This window comes from Coffea eugenioides, chromosome 1 (genome assembly GCF_003713205.1).
Source record: "Coffea eugenioides isolate CCC68of chromosome 1, Ceug_1.0, whole genome shotgun sequence".
NCBI classification, from domain to species: domain Eukaryota; kingdom Viridiplantae; phylum Streptophyta; class Magnoliopsida; order Gentianales; family Rubiaceae; genus Coffea; species Coffea eugenioides.
The window spans coordinates 45,782,994-45,798,562 of NC_040035.1; the positions used below are offsets into that span (position 1 = coordinate 45,782,994).

The window sequence follows — 15,569 nt, forward strand, 5'->3', positions numbered from 1 at the left end:
TTTAACGTTAGTCGCAACCTAGAAACGCTGGCTGCATAAAAATGCAATAGAAAGAACTATGACATGAGATTGCATGCAAGCTGACCATGCAGAGCAGTCTCTAATCTAGTCCAGTCTGTTAAAAATTTAAAATAACGCTTTTATAGTAGTTTATTGGTTAACATAATTGTCAATTGGATTGAATTGGTGAAAGCTATTGAAAGGTGACCATAGTCATATTCTTATGCAAATCTTGGATTTAGCCTAAAAGATTTCGATCCCTTGCCAACATATTTGGGTAATCATGCACTACGTCAAGAAACACGACTCACCATGCAAATTATCAATAAAATCCGCCGTAGGACGTAAGCCCACAAAGAATGTACGTAGTAATTTGTTTCGCCGGCCACCAATGACTTGACTTGATATAGATCAGGGCCACTAACTTCTGCTTTTAACCGGCCGGCGAATAACTAGAATGAAACAAGCACAAATCCGCCGGGCTGAGTACGTGAAAAATAAGCCAGAAAGCAAAATACATGCATGTATCTGACCAGTTAAGCGAATACAATAATATGTTTTTGGATTGGTCCTTTTGGCCCTTTCCTCCTCCACCATCGATCAAACGTACTGCACTAGAACTATTTTATTTCTGTATTTGATGTTTATTACTAGAATAATGGCGGCGAAGCCTCAACAAGTTGACGAAAAAATTGTTTCTTTTCCTCCTTTCTTCCTTCATTTTATTAATAGTCAATGCGAATGATAATCAAAGTGTGGGGAAGGGTTGTTACATGAATCGATGACGTGCCAAATGCATGGGGTTTAGTTCTACATTAAGAACTCTGATAATGTATAAAAGCAGCGAAATGCCAGCTCTGATTCATCCATGTTCCGTCAAATGTGTTGTCTCTCGGATTCCCTTATTGACTTCGCGCTAGCTAGCTGGTGATCTGGGGGATATATTCATCATATATTTTCTCGAATAATCAATGTGTCCGACTTAGATACTCTTTTATCCTTGAAAGGGTCTGCGTTCTGCCAACTCCTAAACGGAATCATTGTCCGTTTGTTGTTCATCGGATTAAAATAATGATAGCACTCGCCATTCAAGAATATTACAAGTGATAACTTTAGAAAGTTTTCATGAAGTTTATGATAATATCATAGACAGAGCTGTCTTGAATTTTTAAAAATATTGCTTACTTCCCTATATATTAACTGGATGGGACTCAATCTGGTGGATTATTATACCCTCGATCGTTTCTTATTGTTATTGTGAAAAAGTTGGAAATAGAGAAGGCAGGTGAGATAATTGAAAGTTCAGGATATTGTCAGAAATTTCGGGGGTCCCTATTATAAACTTGCAAATTTACTGCTACGTCCAGCATGGGCATTGCTCTAGCCTCTAGGGAACGATGGCTTCTTGGGTTTTCCAGCTAATAATTAATTGCTTCATGATTGCTGGGCACTTCCACAAGGGAATCTCAATTATTCATCTTTAGAATGATAGAGAAGAGAGCGGGTGATTTGTTATTTCTAACCTCTATAATTGCTAATCTTCAGGATTTCAACAATAATGCACTTCATTAATCCCTGGTTTCTCCTAACATCCTTATTTAATTGTCAAGAATTGCAATGTCGTGCCCGGGAGAGAGCAGATGTTTCACCATTTTGATCAAACACCTCATAATGGATTTGAAGTGGTGCTGTTTCCAAAAACCGGAACGTAATTGCTGCTGGTTCTGCGGCCTATTTAGAGCCCTCCGCGCCGGGGGGGGGGGCATAAATTAAATGTGATCGCTGGCTTTTCGATTAAATTGGAGCATCGACCGTGCTCGCGATTAAGTCGTGGTGACTAATTATTATATCATACGGAAGCCAACCTCATTCCTCCTAAGTCTTATCTTAAGGACCACATCAAAGGAAAAAAGGGTGCACCCTTCACAAAACGATTCACCTAAAATTTTAAGCATGTCTTTTTTCTTTTTCTTTTTTGATAATAAACATGTCTTATTTGAACTTAGCTTCCGCGTGTCACGTAATTAAGCCCTTAATATGCTACTCCCACTAAAAAGATTTGAGAGATCAGCGTTTCTTGGGGGCATAGAAAACTTCAGCACCTGAAATGCTGGACCACTATGGAGCACCATGCCTAATTGGTCCGTGTCCATGGGATGTCTATAAGATTTGTCGTTTGTATCATCGTAACGACCATATCTTTGTGTGAAGAAAGGTGATAATCTAAATGATCTTGGTTTTTTTTTTTTTTTTTTTTTGACAAAAAAAAAAGCTTGTATAGTAAGAGTAATAAATGAGTATAGTTAATTGGAAAGAGGGTTGAGTTGGATAGTAACAGAGAGGGATAGTGAGTAAGAGATTATGTATTCAAAAATACTTGAAATGTAAAGATAACGAAACAGTATAGCGAAAATTAATAGTTTAAAATTGATGTGTAACTTTTAAAGTGATAGCAGCTGTCACATTCATATTTTTCTTATTAAATTCATTATACAAGTAACAATTTATGTATTTTTAACACCTATCTTTGCTAATTATGTAATTGACTCTCAACTTTCGAATTTAAACGTGCTGGCTAACATCTACAAATAATCTTGAATGATTGTTCTTAATTATAACCTTTGAATTTTTCCTAAACCTAAACTCGTTTTTCTTTCCAACTTGTTCTTCCCTAGCAAACAAAACATACTCTTTCCCTCCCATATCTTTGAATTTTTTCTATATCTAAACTCTCGTCTCTCTCTCTCTCTCTCACACACACTTTTTCCTCTCCAGCAAACAGAACATATTCTTCCTCAGAAAGTGGTCTGTTTTAGTCTCTCTTCCTCCCATGTCCTTTTTCTCTTGTTTTTGCATTTAAAATAAAATCTCTTTTAAAGTTTTCTAATAAGAGTTTCTTCTCTTCTTGGAATTTGTAATGAGAGTTTTCTACTCCTAAGGATTTCTAGTGATTTAAAAATGATTTAACTGTTTAAGAAGAACACAACTTTTTTATTTTTATTTTGATGAAAAAAATAAGAACTATCTTAATTTCGAACGAGGGCGTACGCACTTGACAAGTGAAAGCCAGCAAATTATTGTCAGGATGAAAATAATCGTCGACAGCAGGGTTCGAACCTGCGCGGGCGAAGCCCAACAGATTTCAAGTCTGTCTCCTTAACCACTCGGACATATCGACGTTGTTGAGAACCATGCCTTGCCACAATATAGAATAGTAAAAATAGTGGACCTTTGTTTATATGGTTTACATTGGACTCATATCAACAGAATGGTGGGTCGGAAGCCCAGTAATGGTTCATTTGAATGTGTACCTGATGCAAATCACAGCCCAATACAAATCACGAAAAAGATTCAAATTTGTACCTGAAAATTGATATGGATATGTGAGTTGCATCTTCAAGCCAATCCCCTTTTCCCAATTCCCTTTTAAGGTCCAGAAATTCTTTTGCTAAAGATTACATAAAATTCATAGTTTCTTAGATTTTTTTTTTTTGGTTAAGAGAAAATTTAAATCAGCAAATACAACATTAACCAAAAGGGAGGGAAAAAAATTATCCCTTCACACAAATCTCTGCTCTAAGCCGGCCGCTAGCTTAGCTAATATTAATATACTAGTATTTTGACCCGTGCTATACACGGGATTATATTTCAAATTAAAATAATATTGTATATATTTATATATTGTGGTACAGAATAATATATATATATATAGACTAAAAATTTCAAAGAAGTGTATGTTTAACATGTTGAAAAAATTTTAATTTATAGTGATTTACATAATAGAGAAATTGTTAACGCATTAAGAAGAGGGTTAGGTTGGATGGTAAGGTGAGAAGAGTTTTCTAAAAAAAAAATTAATTTATCAGTACCCAACAAAACATATTATGTTATACCCATATATCAAAACTTATAATATAAAAAAATAAATTATAACCAATTTATTTTCTTCCATTTTTAGAAAAAAAAATCTTTCTCCTGTCTTATACCGCTAAAATTGTTGACTGTATTTAGATTAGCATTTTTTTATGAACTTTAACGTATATTTTAAAAAAAATCTCTGTAATATATATTTTTAGAGTTCTCAAAATTATTAAAAATCACCATCATTTCCCTTTTCTCTTATCCGCCAACTAGTCATGAGATGCCTCCTACTACTTTCTTTCGTATCTTCTGGTACCACTCTCTCTTTATTTATTTATTTTGGTCACATTTGTCATATCCCTGTAATCTCCTTTCTTCTTCTCTCCCTACTCCACCCATCCTTGTAACCCACATTTCTTTTTCAACCTTTCTCGTCACTTTTCAACTCACCATTTTCTTCCCTCTCCCTTCTCCCCCCATACCCAACTTCTAAATTCATATCCATGCACCAAATATCTTTAACTTTACCTATCATAATGAAAATATAAAATTGAAAATTGATTACAATGGTTGCAACTATTAGTATCTAAAAATGGAAATGAAAAACTGATAATATCTATAATATCCTCAAGTACTACAATCAATATATCTATATATATATATATATATATTTAACATAGCAAATACATATTTACATATGAAGACGGCAATAAGAATACATAAAATAATTAATGATACCAAAAGTTATTCTTAGTGTTTGAGTTTTACACTCTTATTCAAATCTAATTAGGGTCAAATTTGGGCCAGATATATACAAATCAAGTAGTATTTTAGGATCGAATGTTCTATATTTTTCTCTTAAACTATAATGTTACTTTTTTTAAAATTTTTGGTAGAATTGGTGTTGTTATTATCATATTTATCAAAAAAAAATTCCACGTTAAAAGGCCAGTAGTACTTTGTTTTTTTATTTAGATTTCATGAATGGTACCATTCTTGATTTTTTAAATCCACAACATTTATTTCCTTTTTGTTTTCTGTTTAATTTTGCTATTTTACTTAGGATTACTAAGTTAAAAGATAAAATAGTATCATTTACTTTTTTACTTTTATTAAGTTTGGCAATGTTTTCTTTTTATTTACCCTCCCACTAATAAACTTCAAACCAAATTCCTATATAAGTGGAACCACTTCTTACTTATTTAAATTAGAAAGGCATGGAAGTCACTTCTTACTTAGGAAAATATTATTTGCACTCCATTTTTTATTATTTGTAATTCCACCAAATGAAAACTATATGATCAAAATGATTCTTGAAGTGTGAATAACAAAAATAGAGTGTAAATAATCTTACTTATTTAAATTAATAAGAAAGCATGAAAGGATGTTATATTTGTTGTCTCTTGTTATGGTCTTATAGAAAATTGGAGTAGAATCATAAATAACGCAAGGCAATCGGAAACGTGATAGGTTGAAGTTCAAATAAGATAATATGCACATTAACCAACAACTTGAAATGAAATGATTTTAAAAAGTAACCAACAATTTCAAATGTGAAGAGTAAATGTGGAAATTAAGAAAAATATATTTTATAAATTAAATTAAATGTGAAATGCTAGAAAATAGAATTGGTAGTGAGAAGATATGCGGAGTCTTGTTGCTAAAAATCCCTTCTCAAATTTATATAGATATAGGTCAAGCAAGTCCGTTCCCTGATCTACATGTGAAATCTTGCACATCTGGAGACTCTTTGTCAACTAGTATAAATACCCGTGCTACGCACAGTAGATTATATTTTTGAAAAAAATTACAATCTATGGAGGAATTTAAAAATAGTAAAATATTATAATCACGGGCACATGAAAGTATATTTAAAAAAATAAAACTTTGTAACAATAGTTCAATATATGATAAAACATCTCCATTATTTATAAACTATCACTTTGATGAATGTTGGATCCTGAAAAAAAATAGAAGTCTATATCATAAATTGAACGACATAAGGGTCCAATTAAATATAATTGAATATTTAATTTGATAAGTAAATGAAATACTTACAAACATTTTGCCTTTGATTTGATAATCTTCTACAAAGGTATGAACATTCTTCACACCAATCACCTCTTAGTACGAACACCAGTATTGGCGGTTTAATTAATTCTATTGATTTTTGTGAAGTTTGTACTATAAATGAGAATGCACGATTTTGGCATGAATTAATGTGTTAGTCGAACAATGCACCTCTATTTTCCTAACAATTAAAAGCATACATAATTTAAAATTATATTTTGTTTTAGACAGTTTGTAAATAATATTATATAAAAATATATACATATAAATAATGTATACCTTTGTTTTTAAATTTCTAAGATAAGAAGCATTACAACGAAACATGAATCGTGCATGCTTGTCTTGAAGAGTGAGGTATATGTTACCACTGGAATCTCTAACTTCTATGTTAACATTGTATCTGTTAAAAAGAAATTGTGATGTATCATGCAAAAAATTATATTAAAATTCAAAATATATGAAAATAATTGCCTAACAATAATGTCGACTACATCATTACAATGGATACACACCATTTTTGCAAAATGAGATTGACATGGTTGTCCACAATTTTTGCATAACTGATGGAACATATTATCTATGTTGATACTTTGAATGTAAGCAAGTATCCGAAAATATTTAACCTATAACCATCCAAAGAATGTATAAATTACAATTATTAATTCGAAACTACATGTAGATACTTGTTCATTACTTAATTAATTGAGAGGAATTGTACCGTAGATAGAACTGCATATTCGGATATCGATATTCTCTTAGCATTTGATATCAACAATGCTTGGGACATTGTAAAATTGCATGACCGCAACCACGTCACTAATTTCTAAGCACATTTATCATTCTCAAATCTGCACATTTTTCAAATACATATTCGTATGGGTATGAAATATTATTAATAATTTAATATTTTGGTATTTGTAAAACTTATCAACTATGTAGGTATTGAGCTAAATCCAAGTAGTAATTGACATACAATTTGCTTGTTCGAATAGTATAAAGTGACGGTCCTGCACAATGTGCATATTATTGATAAACTATAAAAATTAAATAAAATAAAGTGAAAATAAATTGAATTACCTTTATAATTTCTCACACAAATACCATAGGCTAGCAAAACATTATTTTTTGTAACAGTTTGAGGCAAGTGTTCACCATCATCAGTTGCAAATTTATCACATAAAGTCAACCGAACTACTGTCAAACTTCATTTAGAGAATTTTGGTAAGTATAAATCAAAATTTGCAGAATATAAAATATTTTAAAGATATTGAATCTATTAACTAACCTCTTGTCAAGTAAAAGTATGTCACACTTAGTTTTATCATTGATAGATGTTTGATAGTGTTGAACCAACAGATACAACTAAACCAATTACATCTGCAAAAGATCAAAAAGTATAAGTAATAGCAGTTCAAATATACAACTTAAATATAAGTATGGTTAATTAAGAATGAAATACCTATCAATTGCAAATCATTGTCCATGTGTTGTTCTGTATCTCTTAGTTTGACCAGATTAAACTTGAAACGGGGTATGGTTCCACAATCATCTAAAATATTCACTATATTCGTATCATTTCCAAATGATAATTGGTACTGATGTGGTGCAAGCTGATATTTAAAATCTGCCAGAATTACATATATATTTTGAAACCAGTATACCTTGACTTCATGGAGATGATCTGCGAAAATGTTTATTATAGTGGGAAGGTGGGTGAGGAGTGTTAGTTGGAGTAAGGTGTGTAAGGAGTGTTAGTGGGAATTAACTTCTTGTTTGAGGGAAACGTGGGAGTGTTAGTTGGAGTTAATTTCTTGTTTGAGGGAAACGTGGGGGGTGTAACGTGCCCATGATATTTTTTACGAAATAAATTAAATGTAAAATGCTAGAAAAATAGAGTTGAGAGTGGGAAGGTTTGTGAAGGTTTGTTGCTAAAAATTCCTTCTCAAATTTATATAGATATAGATATAGATATAGATATAGATAGGTCAAGCAAGTCCGTCCCCTGATCTACATGTGAAATCTTGCACATCTGGAGACTCTTTTGCAATTTTCAGCCTTTGTCAACTAGATTGCCTAGCCTTAGCCTAGATAAGTCTGCCTCCAATTCCTGCGCTATCTTGAGTCCACGCTGCATCAACATTTAGCTTCTTCAAGAGACCATTCTCTGGAAGCTGCCACTTTCTTCCCCACTGCTGCATACTTTGAGTTCGCGTGCTTCCTGCGCTTGAATAAACTCCACATCCCTCTCCAAAAATTTTCACTCGGGATCATTCTTCCTTTCCACTCCAGTGCTTCAAGAGATTCATTATCATCCACTAAGCAGTTTTGACAGAAAATCGACCACCATTACTTTAATGCCAAAGAGAGGAATTGATCCTCCGGCAAACGAGTCACAGAGAGGAATTGTTCCAATTATCTCAGCCTCATGTGTCGGGAAAAGAGCATTAATCAAATCTTCTTTCCAACGTGCTCTTTGCTCATCAATTAGCTCTGAGACCCATGTTCCAGACCAGATTCTTCTACCAAAATTAGAAGGCTTAAAATTATATAGTCTTTCCATTGCCAATACGCCATCTAAGACCCTGCCTCACTCAAGATTACTTTACTCTGAAGAATTCACCCCCTTACTTATTACCATCATAAAATTTGACGTTGGTTATACTCTTGCCATGAGAGAGTCAGGTTGCTGCAAAATGCGCCATCCTTGTTTCGCCAATAATGCATAGTCGAAAGCAGCAAGCAAGGTTCTTGAAACCCATGCCCGCGTCATCTTTTGAGTTGCACATGGAACCCCAATTTCTACAACAAATCTGCTTTTCTTCGCCTTTTTGCTCCCACCAATTAGTTCACTGCATAGACCCTCCAGCAACAGGAAACAGGACGTAACATAGGTGGGAATTGCTTGAATTACCGACTTGATGAGAATTTCTTGACCAGCTTGGGATAGTATCTTTTCTTTCCACCCTTTCAGCTTCCTTCAAACTCTCGTCTTTAATGAATGAAAATATCTCATACTTTGATCTGCCCACTACGTCTGGAAGCCCCAAAAATTTTCCTTCCGCTCCGACGCAATTGACTCAAGTTTTTGTCAGATTTATCACAAGGAAAATTTGCAAAACTGGTCCCGCACATTTTGAAAATGTGAGCTGAAAAAATGAGGGACCATTTTGGCAAATTTCCCTTATCATAATTAGCTTTCTGTCCAGAAAGCTTTTCGTATAAACTCAAAAGACTTCCATAATAGCTCCATGCACCCATTGTCAACTCGGGAAAAGAGTAGACTATCATCCGCCAAAAAAGGTACGAACATTTGAGGTCTTCTACATTTAGAGATGCATAGAGGACCCTCCATTCACTCAACAACTGAAAACAAAAAAATTTAGGTTTAATTTCTTGACCTTCAAAATTATCGTAGTTCTTTTACTATGTAATATACACAAATTCAATTTGAAGGGAGACATTCCACCATTTGGCGGGTCAAACTTTTTTCGTACCGCCCGTTAATTGCGTAGGTAGTGCTTTATATATATATACATATACATATATATATATATATATATATATATAAAGGAAACGTGAGGTGAGTCCCCATTCTATTTTAGATTACACTGGAAATTAGTTTTTAAAGCTCGTTAGGTGATTGTTAACAATAAAAGATTGATTCAGGTGCAACTTAAAAGGTTTAGTTGCTCAAAGCCAAGATGTGTGTATACCAACAGTGATTGGCCCAAGTGAAAGAAGCTCGTAACCCCAGCATCATGAAAATAGTTCAAATCCGTCTGGTATCACTGAGGAGGGATTCTCTCATAAAATGATGAACCGATAGAATCCCAGGGCTTTAGGCGTTTCCCTGCCTACTCTTGAATGTGTGCATTGGAGGTGTGGAGAGAGGGGAGAGGGGAGGAGAGAGAGAGAGGGGGGGGGGGGGGGGGGGTTGGAGGAGGAGGAAATCAAAGCCAAGATGTGTCGCCCCCTGGGTTTCTTTAAAATGTAAGCTGAGCACACCGAGTATCCTGATTTCATCAAGAAAATGCTTGAGACTTGAGCAGGCAACGAGCACTATAATGATTGAGATGGATGCACAATAAGTAAATGTTTCAAAAAGTTGCATCTAAGCCTGACAAGGCAGCACCAACTATTAACATCTTTCTTTTCAGTTTCTTAGTTTTGTTACCTTTTCTCTTGTACTTTGTTTCCACCAACAACCAAAAGGCCAAAGAGGCATAAATGTCAGCATGGCAAATGCTGAGCGATTATCTACTAGGAACAATCTACTCCATTCTCCTGGTAAAATATTAAGGATGCTGAGCACTGAGGTATCGCACCGGGATTCGCTTCTGGATTGCCGTCCTGCATGAAGGGCAATCCTTCATGCCTTGCTTTTCATGGAGGACATTACATTCTGCACAAAGAACCTGATGTGAACATGGTAGGAATACCACGGACATCTCTTCTGTCAAACACATAACGCACTCCCTTTCAGGCCTTACACTTCCTGCCCCAAAATTGTCCTGGAAGACTGCCAACCTCTTGTTAATTTTGGGCACCTGAAAACCCTGACAAGCAGAGGCAACTTTGCTACCCATTAAGCCACTACCATAGCCAATATCAACTCCCCCAAGAAGTGCTGCTATTCTTGAAGATTCAGACTCTAATCTCAACTCAGAAATTTCTTTCTCAAGCTTCTTAACATTTTCCATGCAATTTTGTATATTTCTTTCATCTGTCTCTCGCAGGTTGTCCTCCTCTGCTTTTGTCCGAGCTTTCTGTTGTTCAGTTTCCCTCTTCAGTGACTCAGCTTGTCTATAATACTTTAGTTTTTCTCGTTCTTCCTGCTTCCATAGGGCCTGAAATTTGTTTTTCTCAACCTGGTCAGAATGTTCGAATACCAGATATTCACCCTCCCCACCATTCCCTAATGCAGAAGATGGAAACCATAAATGGCAGAAACCATAAACCCTAGTAAATATAACTAGCTCTTCAAGAACAGAAATCAAATTGCACAAGATTATTGCAAGACAAGCATACATGTCCAAGTTGAAGGAAATCATGCATTCATATTCAATCTCCTTTTTTCCTTTGGTGCTCTTTCTTGTTCTCTTTTCCTTCTTTATTGAGTGTTGGATGGGGAGCAGGAAGGGGGTAGGGTGTTTTTTTTTTCTCCGGGGGGGGGGGGGGGGGAATGAAAATAAAATATACCAGAGATAATTTACTAAATGCCCATCTTTTCAAATGTATATTATTTATATGCGAAAAAAGAAAAAGTATATATTCATAAAAAGCAATCCTCTCGATATCATTATACCACGCAATACACCTTGCTGCTTTTTTTTCAAGATAGTAAGCCCTGTGCATGAATGCTGGTATATTCCTTTTCTTTTTTTTTTTTTTTTTTTGAAGGGAGGGAGGGAGGGGGGGGGGGGAAGGGAAGGGAAGAAGGGCATACCTCAAACTGGTTTTTGCGAGTTTTTGCCTTTTCTAGTTGGTGTTGCAAATCTGCCAAATGGTGCTTCAGAGTTGCTAACTCCTCCTGCAAAGCAATCTTCTCCGTGTCTGCCAATTGCAGCCCCTTCAGTGCCTCCTGCTCTTTCTTCACCGCCTTAGTAAAATTTGTACTGGCCTTTAATGCCTGGAATCTAGCAGCCTCTGCTTGACTTTTCAGCACATTATTCTCATTTTCAAGCCTGTGAATACTCAAATTAGCAGTCTCAATCTGAGCTGCAGCATTAGAAATTGCATACTCCATCTCAGAGAGCCTCTTCATGGAACCTTCCTCCAGAGCTGGCATCTCCTTTTTGAATCTATCAGCCTCTTCTTTCTCTTGCCTCAACATTTTCAGCTCCACCTGATCCTTGCTAAGCCTCCGAGTAGCCTGCATCACCTTCTCATTTGCCCAATCCTTCCAGACTTCAATTTCTTTCTGCAATGCTTTCATGTGGGAAGCTAGATTCACTATTGTTTCCTCCTTGTCATCTTGGGGAACATACTTTCCCAGAGACTCATCATACGGAATTCCAGCATAATAATCAGGAACTTCAGAGGAGTTAGTATGATTGGTTTTGGCTTTTGCAGCAGGCTTGTGGTCAAGCGTTGAAGATGTAGGATTGTTCTTGTTTACTGCAGGTAATGCGAAAACTGTGTCTGCCACAGACAACACACTAGGTGCATCTGTCCCTTGGTGAACAGATGTGGAGTTACTAGAGATATTACAATTGCCATCAGGAAGAGGACCATTAGCTCCAATTGAAGTAGTTATTTTTGAATAAGTACTCTTCATTACCACACCAGAAGAGCCAGACGGTGACTTCAGTGACTTGTCCAACACCATGCTACCCCAGGTAGTCAGCTTTGCTTTGAAAGCACCCTTAGACATACGGCCTTTGTAACTTTTCTCAAAATGAAATGTTTTTTGTCGAAGCATGTCTCTCTTGGAACTACCTGCTGAACCCTTTCGACTAAGCACAGCTTTTTCTTCTACAACAGCTTGAGTTACACTAGGGACATGCTCCCGACCAGTGCTCAAGGATTTCCCCCGCGTTTCTCCAGGAGGAACTAAACCTTCTTTCCCAGTGATTGCAACATCATGAACATGGGAATTCTTTGAGTTGGGCAACTGACTGACTGCAGCAATTGCAGGCATCTCAGAATGAGAATTTTTTGCTCTTGGAGCTGACAGTTTCGAAGTACATGACTTGTTGAGGTTTTGATCACTTGTTTCAGCAGCCTCTGGTGTCAATGGAGAAACTGTTGAATCACATGGGCTTTCTCCAGAATATTCTGGGATGCAAAAGCTACTCAAGTGATCTCTATCCACTATACATGCGTGTAATAGATTCAGATCACAAATCAAGAGCCACCACATTGCTTCACCCACAGTTAAACATGGTCTAACTTCCCTAACCACTGCTATCATCTCAAGTATTGTATAGTTCACCAGGCTGTCTAAATCCTCAAAAACATGATGCCTTGAAGTTTCTAGTTCCTTTTCTCTACTCACAAGTGCCAAAGCACCATCCACAGCATTTGATACAACATCCTTAGTACCATGGTAAAGGCCACTCCTCAAAATAAGCTGCTCAGCAACTTCACTACTGTATCCACTTTCAACTACCTTCTTAATTGCACTGCGGAAAGTCTCAAGCAGGTTACTTGATAAAAGTTCCTGAAGCTGACAAACAACAGGATCATCCCATTCGTCCTGGTCAGCTTCTTCCACTTCATGTTCTTGACAAGGATTATCAGACCTTGCCTCCACTGGAGCAAGCTCAATTTGGGTATTGCGAAGTTTTTCCTCCAGTAACTCATATCTTGGGAACTCAGTCAACGACAGGGCTGATACATCAATCATGTCCAGAGGAAACTCTGCCAAATACTTCCTCTTGTTCTTACTTCCTTTTCCATAAGCTGAAATAGAAGAATGCATTTCTCTGCTACCACCAATATCACTGCTCTCACCCATGTCAGCAAACTAGAGAACAGCCTATCAAGATTTCAATTCTCAGGCCTATAAAGTCAGCTTCCTATGCAGAATCAAAGTTCCATTAGGGCGGTAAAATATGCAAATCAAACAGTCTTGCATTAGAAGAAAGAACAACACGAAACAGCAAAAATATTCCAAACAGAACAGCTCACAGCAGTCTCACTAGTTATCTCTAATGATCAATGCCAAAAAGTTCAGACAATTCAAAGAACCACAACTTCAAAAAATTCCAGCAATGAAATACTCCTATAAAATCAATATCTCCCAGAACCACTATATATATCAGCAACATAGAAAAACAAAAGAAAAGAACAATTAAATTGATGAAAGGATGCTTTCAGACTTCACCATTTGCTAAAACTACATTTCGTCACCCAAATCACTTCACAGAAAAAGATCATATTATCTTCCAGTGATGGCCAATGCAAGAAAAGATGAAAGAAAATATCTCCTATAATTAATAATTTGTCACTCAGTAATAGGTAAAAGTGGCAGCTAAAAGAGTAAAAAGAACAACACCTGTAAATTACTCCTTATGGTGAAGACGAAGCCAATGAAAAATCAATGATACCACGCAACAAACCACTGCAATCAATTAACAAAAAGAAAGAAAAAAAAAAGGAAACAAAAATTAAAATCCCGTCATATAAGAGCCATTTAAAAAACACCCATTTTACTAGGTAGGTTCGTCGGACGTCGTGGGCTGGCCGTGATTTTCTTTCCTTTTCCCAACAATTAATTTGACTTTTGTTTCCAAGAGGTATAAACTGACAGACCGCAAAGCTAAATGGGTAATCTTTAGCTATCAACAAACCCCCAAACAAACCCCCCACTTTAAAAGTTTTTCACGCCAAATTCATGACTGCATGACTGTAAACAAAAGAGAAAAAAGAAACAAGAAAAAGAAAAATCGTCACAGGAAAAAATTTTCCACCGAAAAAAATAAAAGAAGGAAATTGGAAAAAAATGAGTTTCTAATGAACCTGCAAATGAGAAGAGCTCAAACTCAATCGGTAAAGGAGAAAAGGGCAGTCACAGAAAAGTTGTGAATCCGCAGAAAAATTCAGGGGCAGCCACCAACATCATCATCAGCATCAGCATCATCATCATTATTTGTGTATAGACAGTGAAGAGTGAGGGGGATTACAATACAGGCTCCCAGTCCCAGGACACGCACACAAACACACACGCACACACACACACCCCCAGCCCCCCAACACAGACGCAAGGCTATATATAATGGAAAGCTTCTGTGATGCACCGCCCGCCCCCGGGGTGCTGCTGCCTTCCCCCAACTTATATATGAGCCTCACTCTCTCGACTCTAAAAAGAGTCCAAACACTGCCCCATTTTCATTTTTATTTTTATTTTTTCTGGCGTTGCTATTTATTAGTATTGGACCGATGAGTTTTACTCGTGGAAAAGTTAGACAGCATGTCCTCCCGTTTCGGGCCAGTCCAGTGAAAATGATGGGTTACGTGGCTGTATACCCTATCGAACCCACCTAGGCCCGCTATCCAAACGCGTTTCCAAACATCAAGTGAAGATTTTCAATAAAAACATTACGAGGCGTGTCTCTTAATTAATTAAAAATTAGTTTACAGAAAATCTTCAGTTCCTGTAGTTTTTCGTATTTGTGGTCTGGCCTCGCAAGGAAAATTAAAAGTTTTCCGTCTATGTTTTACTTACTGTGTACAACTAGACTCTTGGATTGTGGAGCCGAATCTGACGTCACTCTTGTCAAGTTTTACACTATGATGAATGGTCCAGCGGCAGCGCCTCTCACCAGTGAACCTTGAGGTCACAAGTTCGATTCTCCGCTCCGCTGGATTCCTCCGCGCACTTAACTCGTTCGGGCCGGGTTGGGGCGCCGGGTCCGGGCCGCAGGGGATTAGTCGGGCCCCATAAGGATTGACCCGGACACCCCTGTGTCGAAAAAAAAAAAAAGAAGATAGGTAGCACCATAAGTAGAAAGGAAATAATAATGTTTCAATTTATTTGTAGAAAGAACATTTGCTCGGTATTGTCATCGCTCAATTTAGATTATTGTACGAACAAAAATGGTGGTTGTGAGATGAAAATGGCATTTCTAGCATTTCATCTTAATAAAATTATCACTAAAACATTGTAGTTAAGCATTAAAAAAAGAAAAAATTAT

General features: G+C 36.3%; 1 protein-coding gene and 1 non-coding gene across 4 annotated transcripts; both read right to left on the reverse strand.

Annotated features, from left to right (window-relative positions):
* Window positions 1-3,096: 3,096 nt before the first annotated feature.
* On the reverse strand, window positions 3,097-3,178 carry TRNAS-UGA. Its single transcript has one exon. It is a non-coding gene; the product is annotated as a tRNA-Ser (tRNA).
* Window positions 3,179-9,965: 6,787 nt separating this feature from the next.
* LOC113749365 (putative E3 ubiquitin-protein ligase RF298) lies at window positions 9,966-14,667 on the reverse strand. 3 transcript variants are annotated; one of them, XM_027293071.1, is made up of 4 exons: window positions 14,395-14,667; window positions 13,931-13,996; window positions 11,378-13,451; window positions 9,966-10,778 (listed from the first exon to the last, which is right to left on the reverse strand). In XM_027293071.1, exons 3-4 carry the CDS (start codon window positions 13,388-13,390, stop codon window positions 10,227-10,229), a joined length of 2,565 nt encoding a protein of 854 aa, XP_027148872.1. In that variant the 5' UTR covers window positions 13,391-13,451; window positions 13,931-13,996; window positions 14,395-14,667; the 3' UTR covers window positions 9,966-10,226. The 3 variants fall into 3 exon arrangements, with proteins under 3 accessions (XP_027148872.1, XP_027148880.1, XP_027148889.1); XM_027293088.1 differs by having other exon boundaries at window positions 10,660-10,846; XM_027293079.1 differs by lacking the exon at window positions 13,931-13,996.
* Window positions 14,668-15,569: the final 902 nt, after the last annotated feature.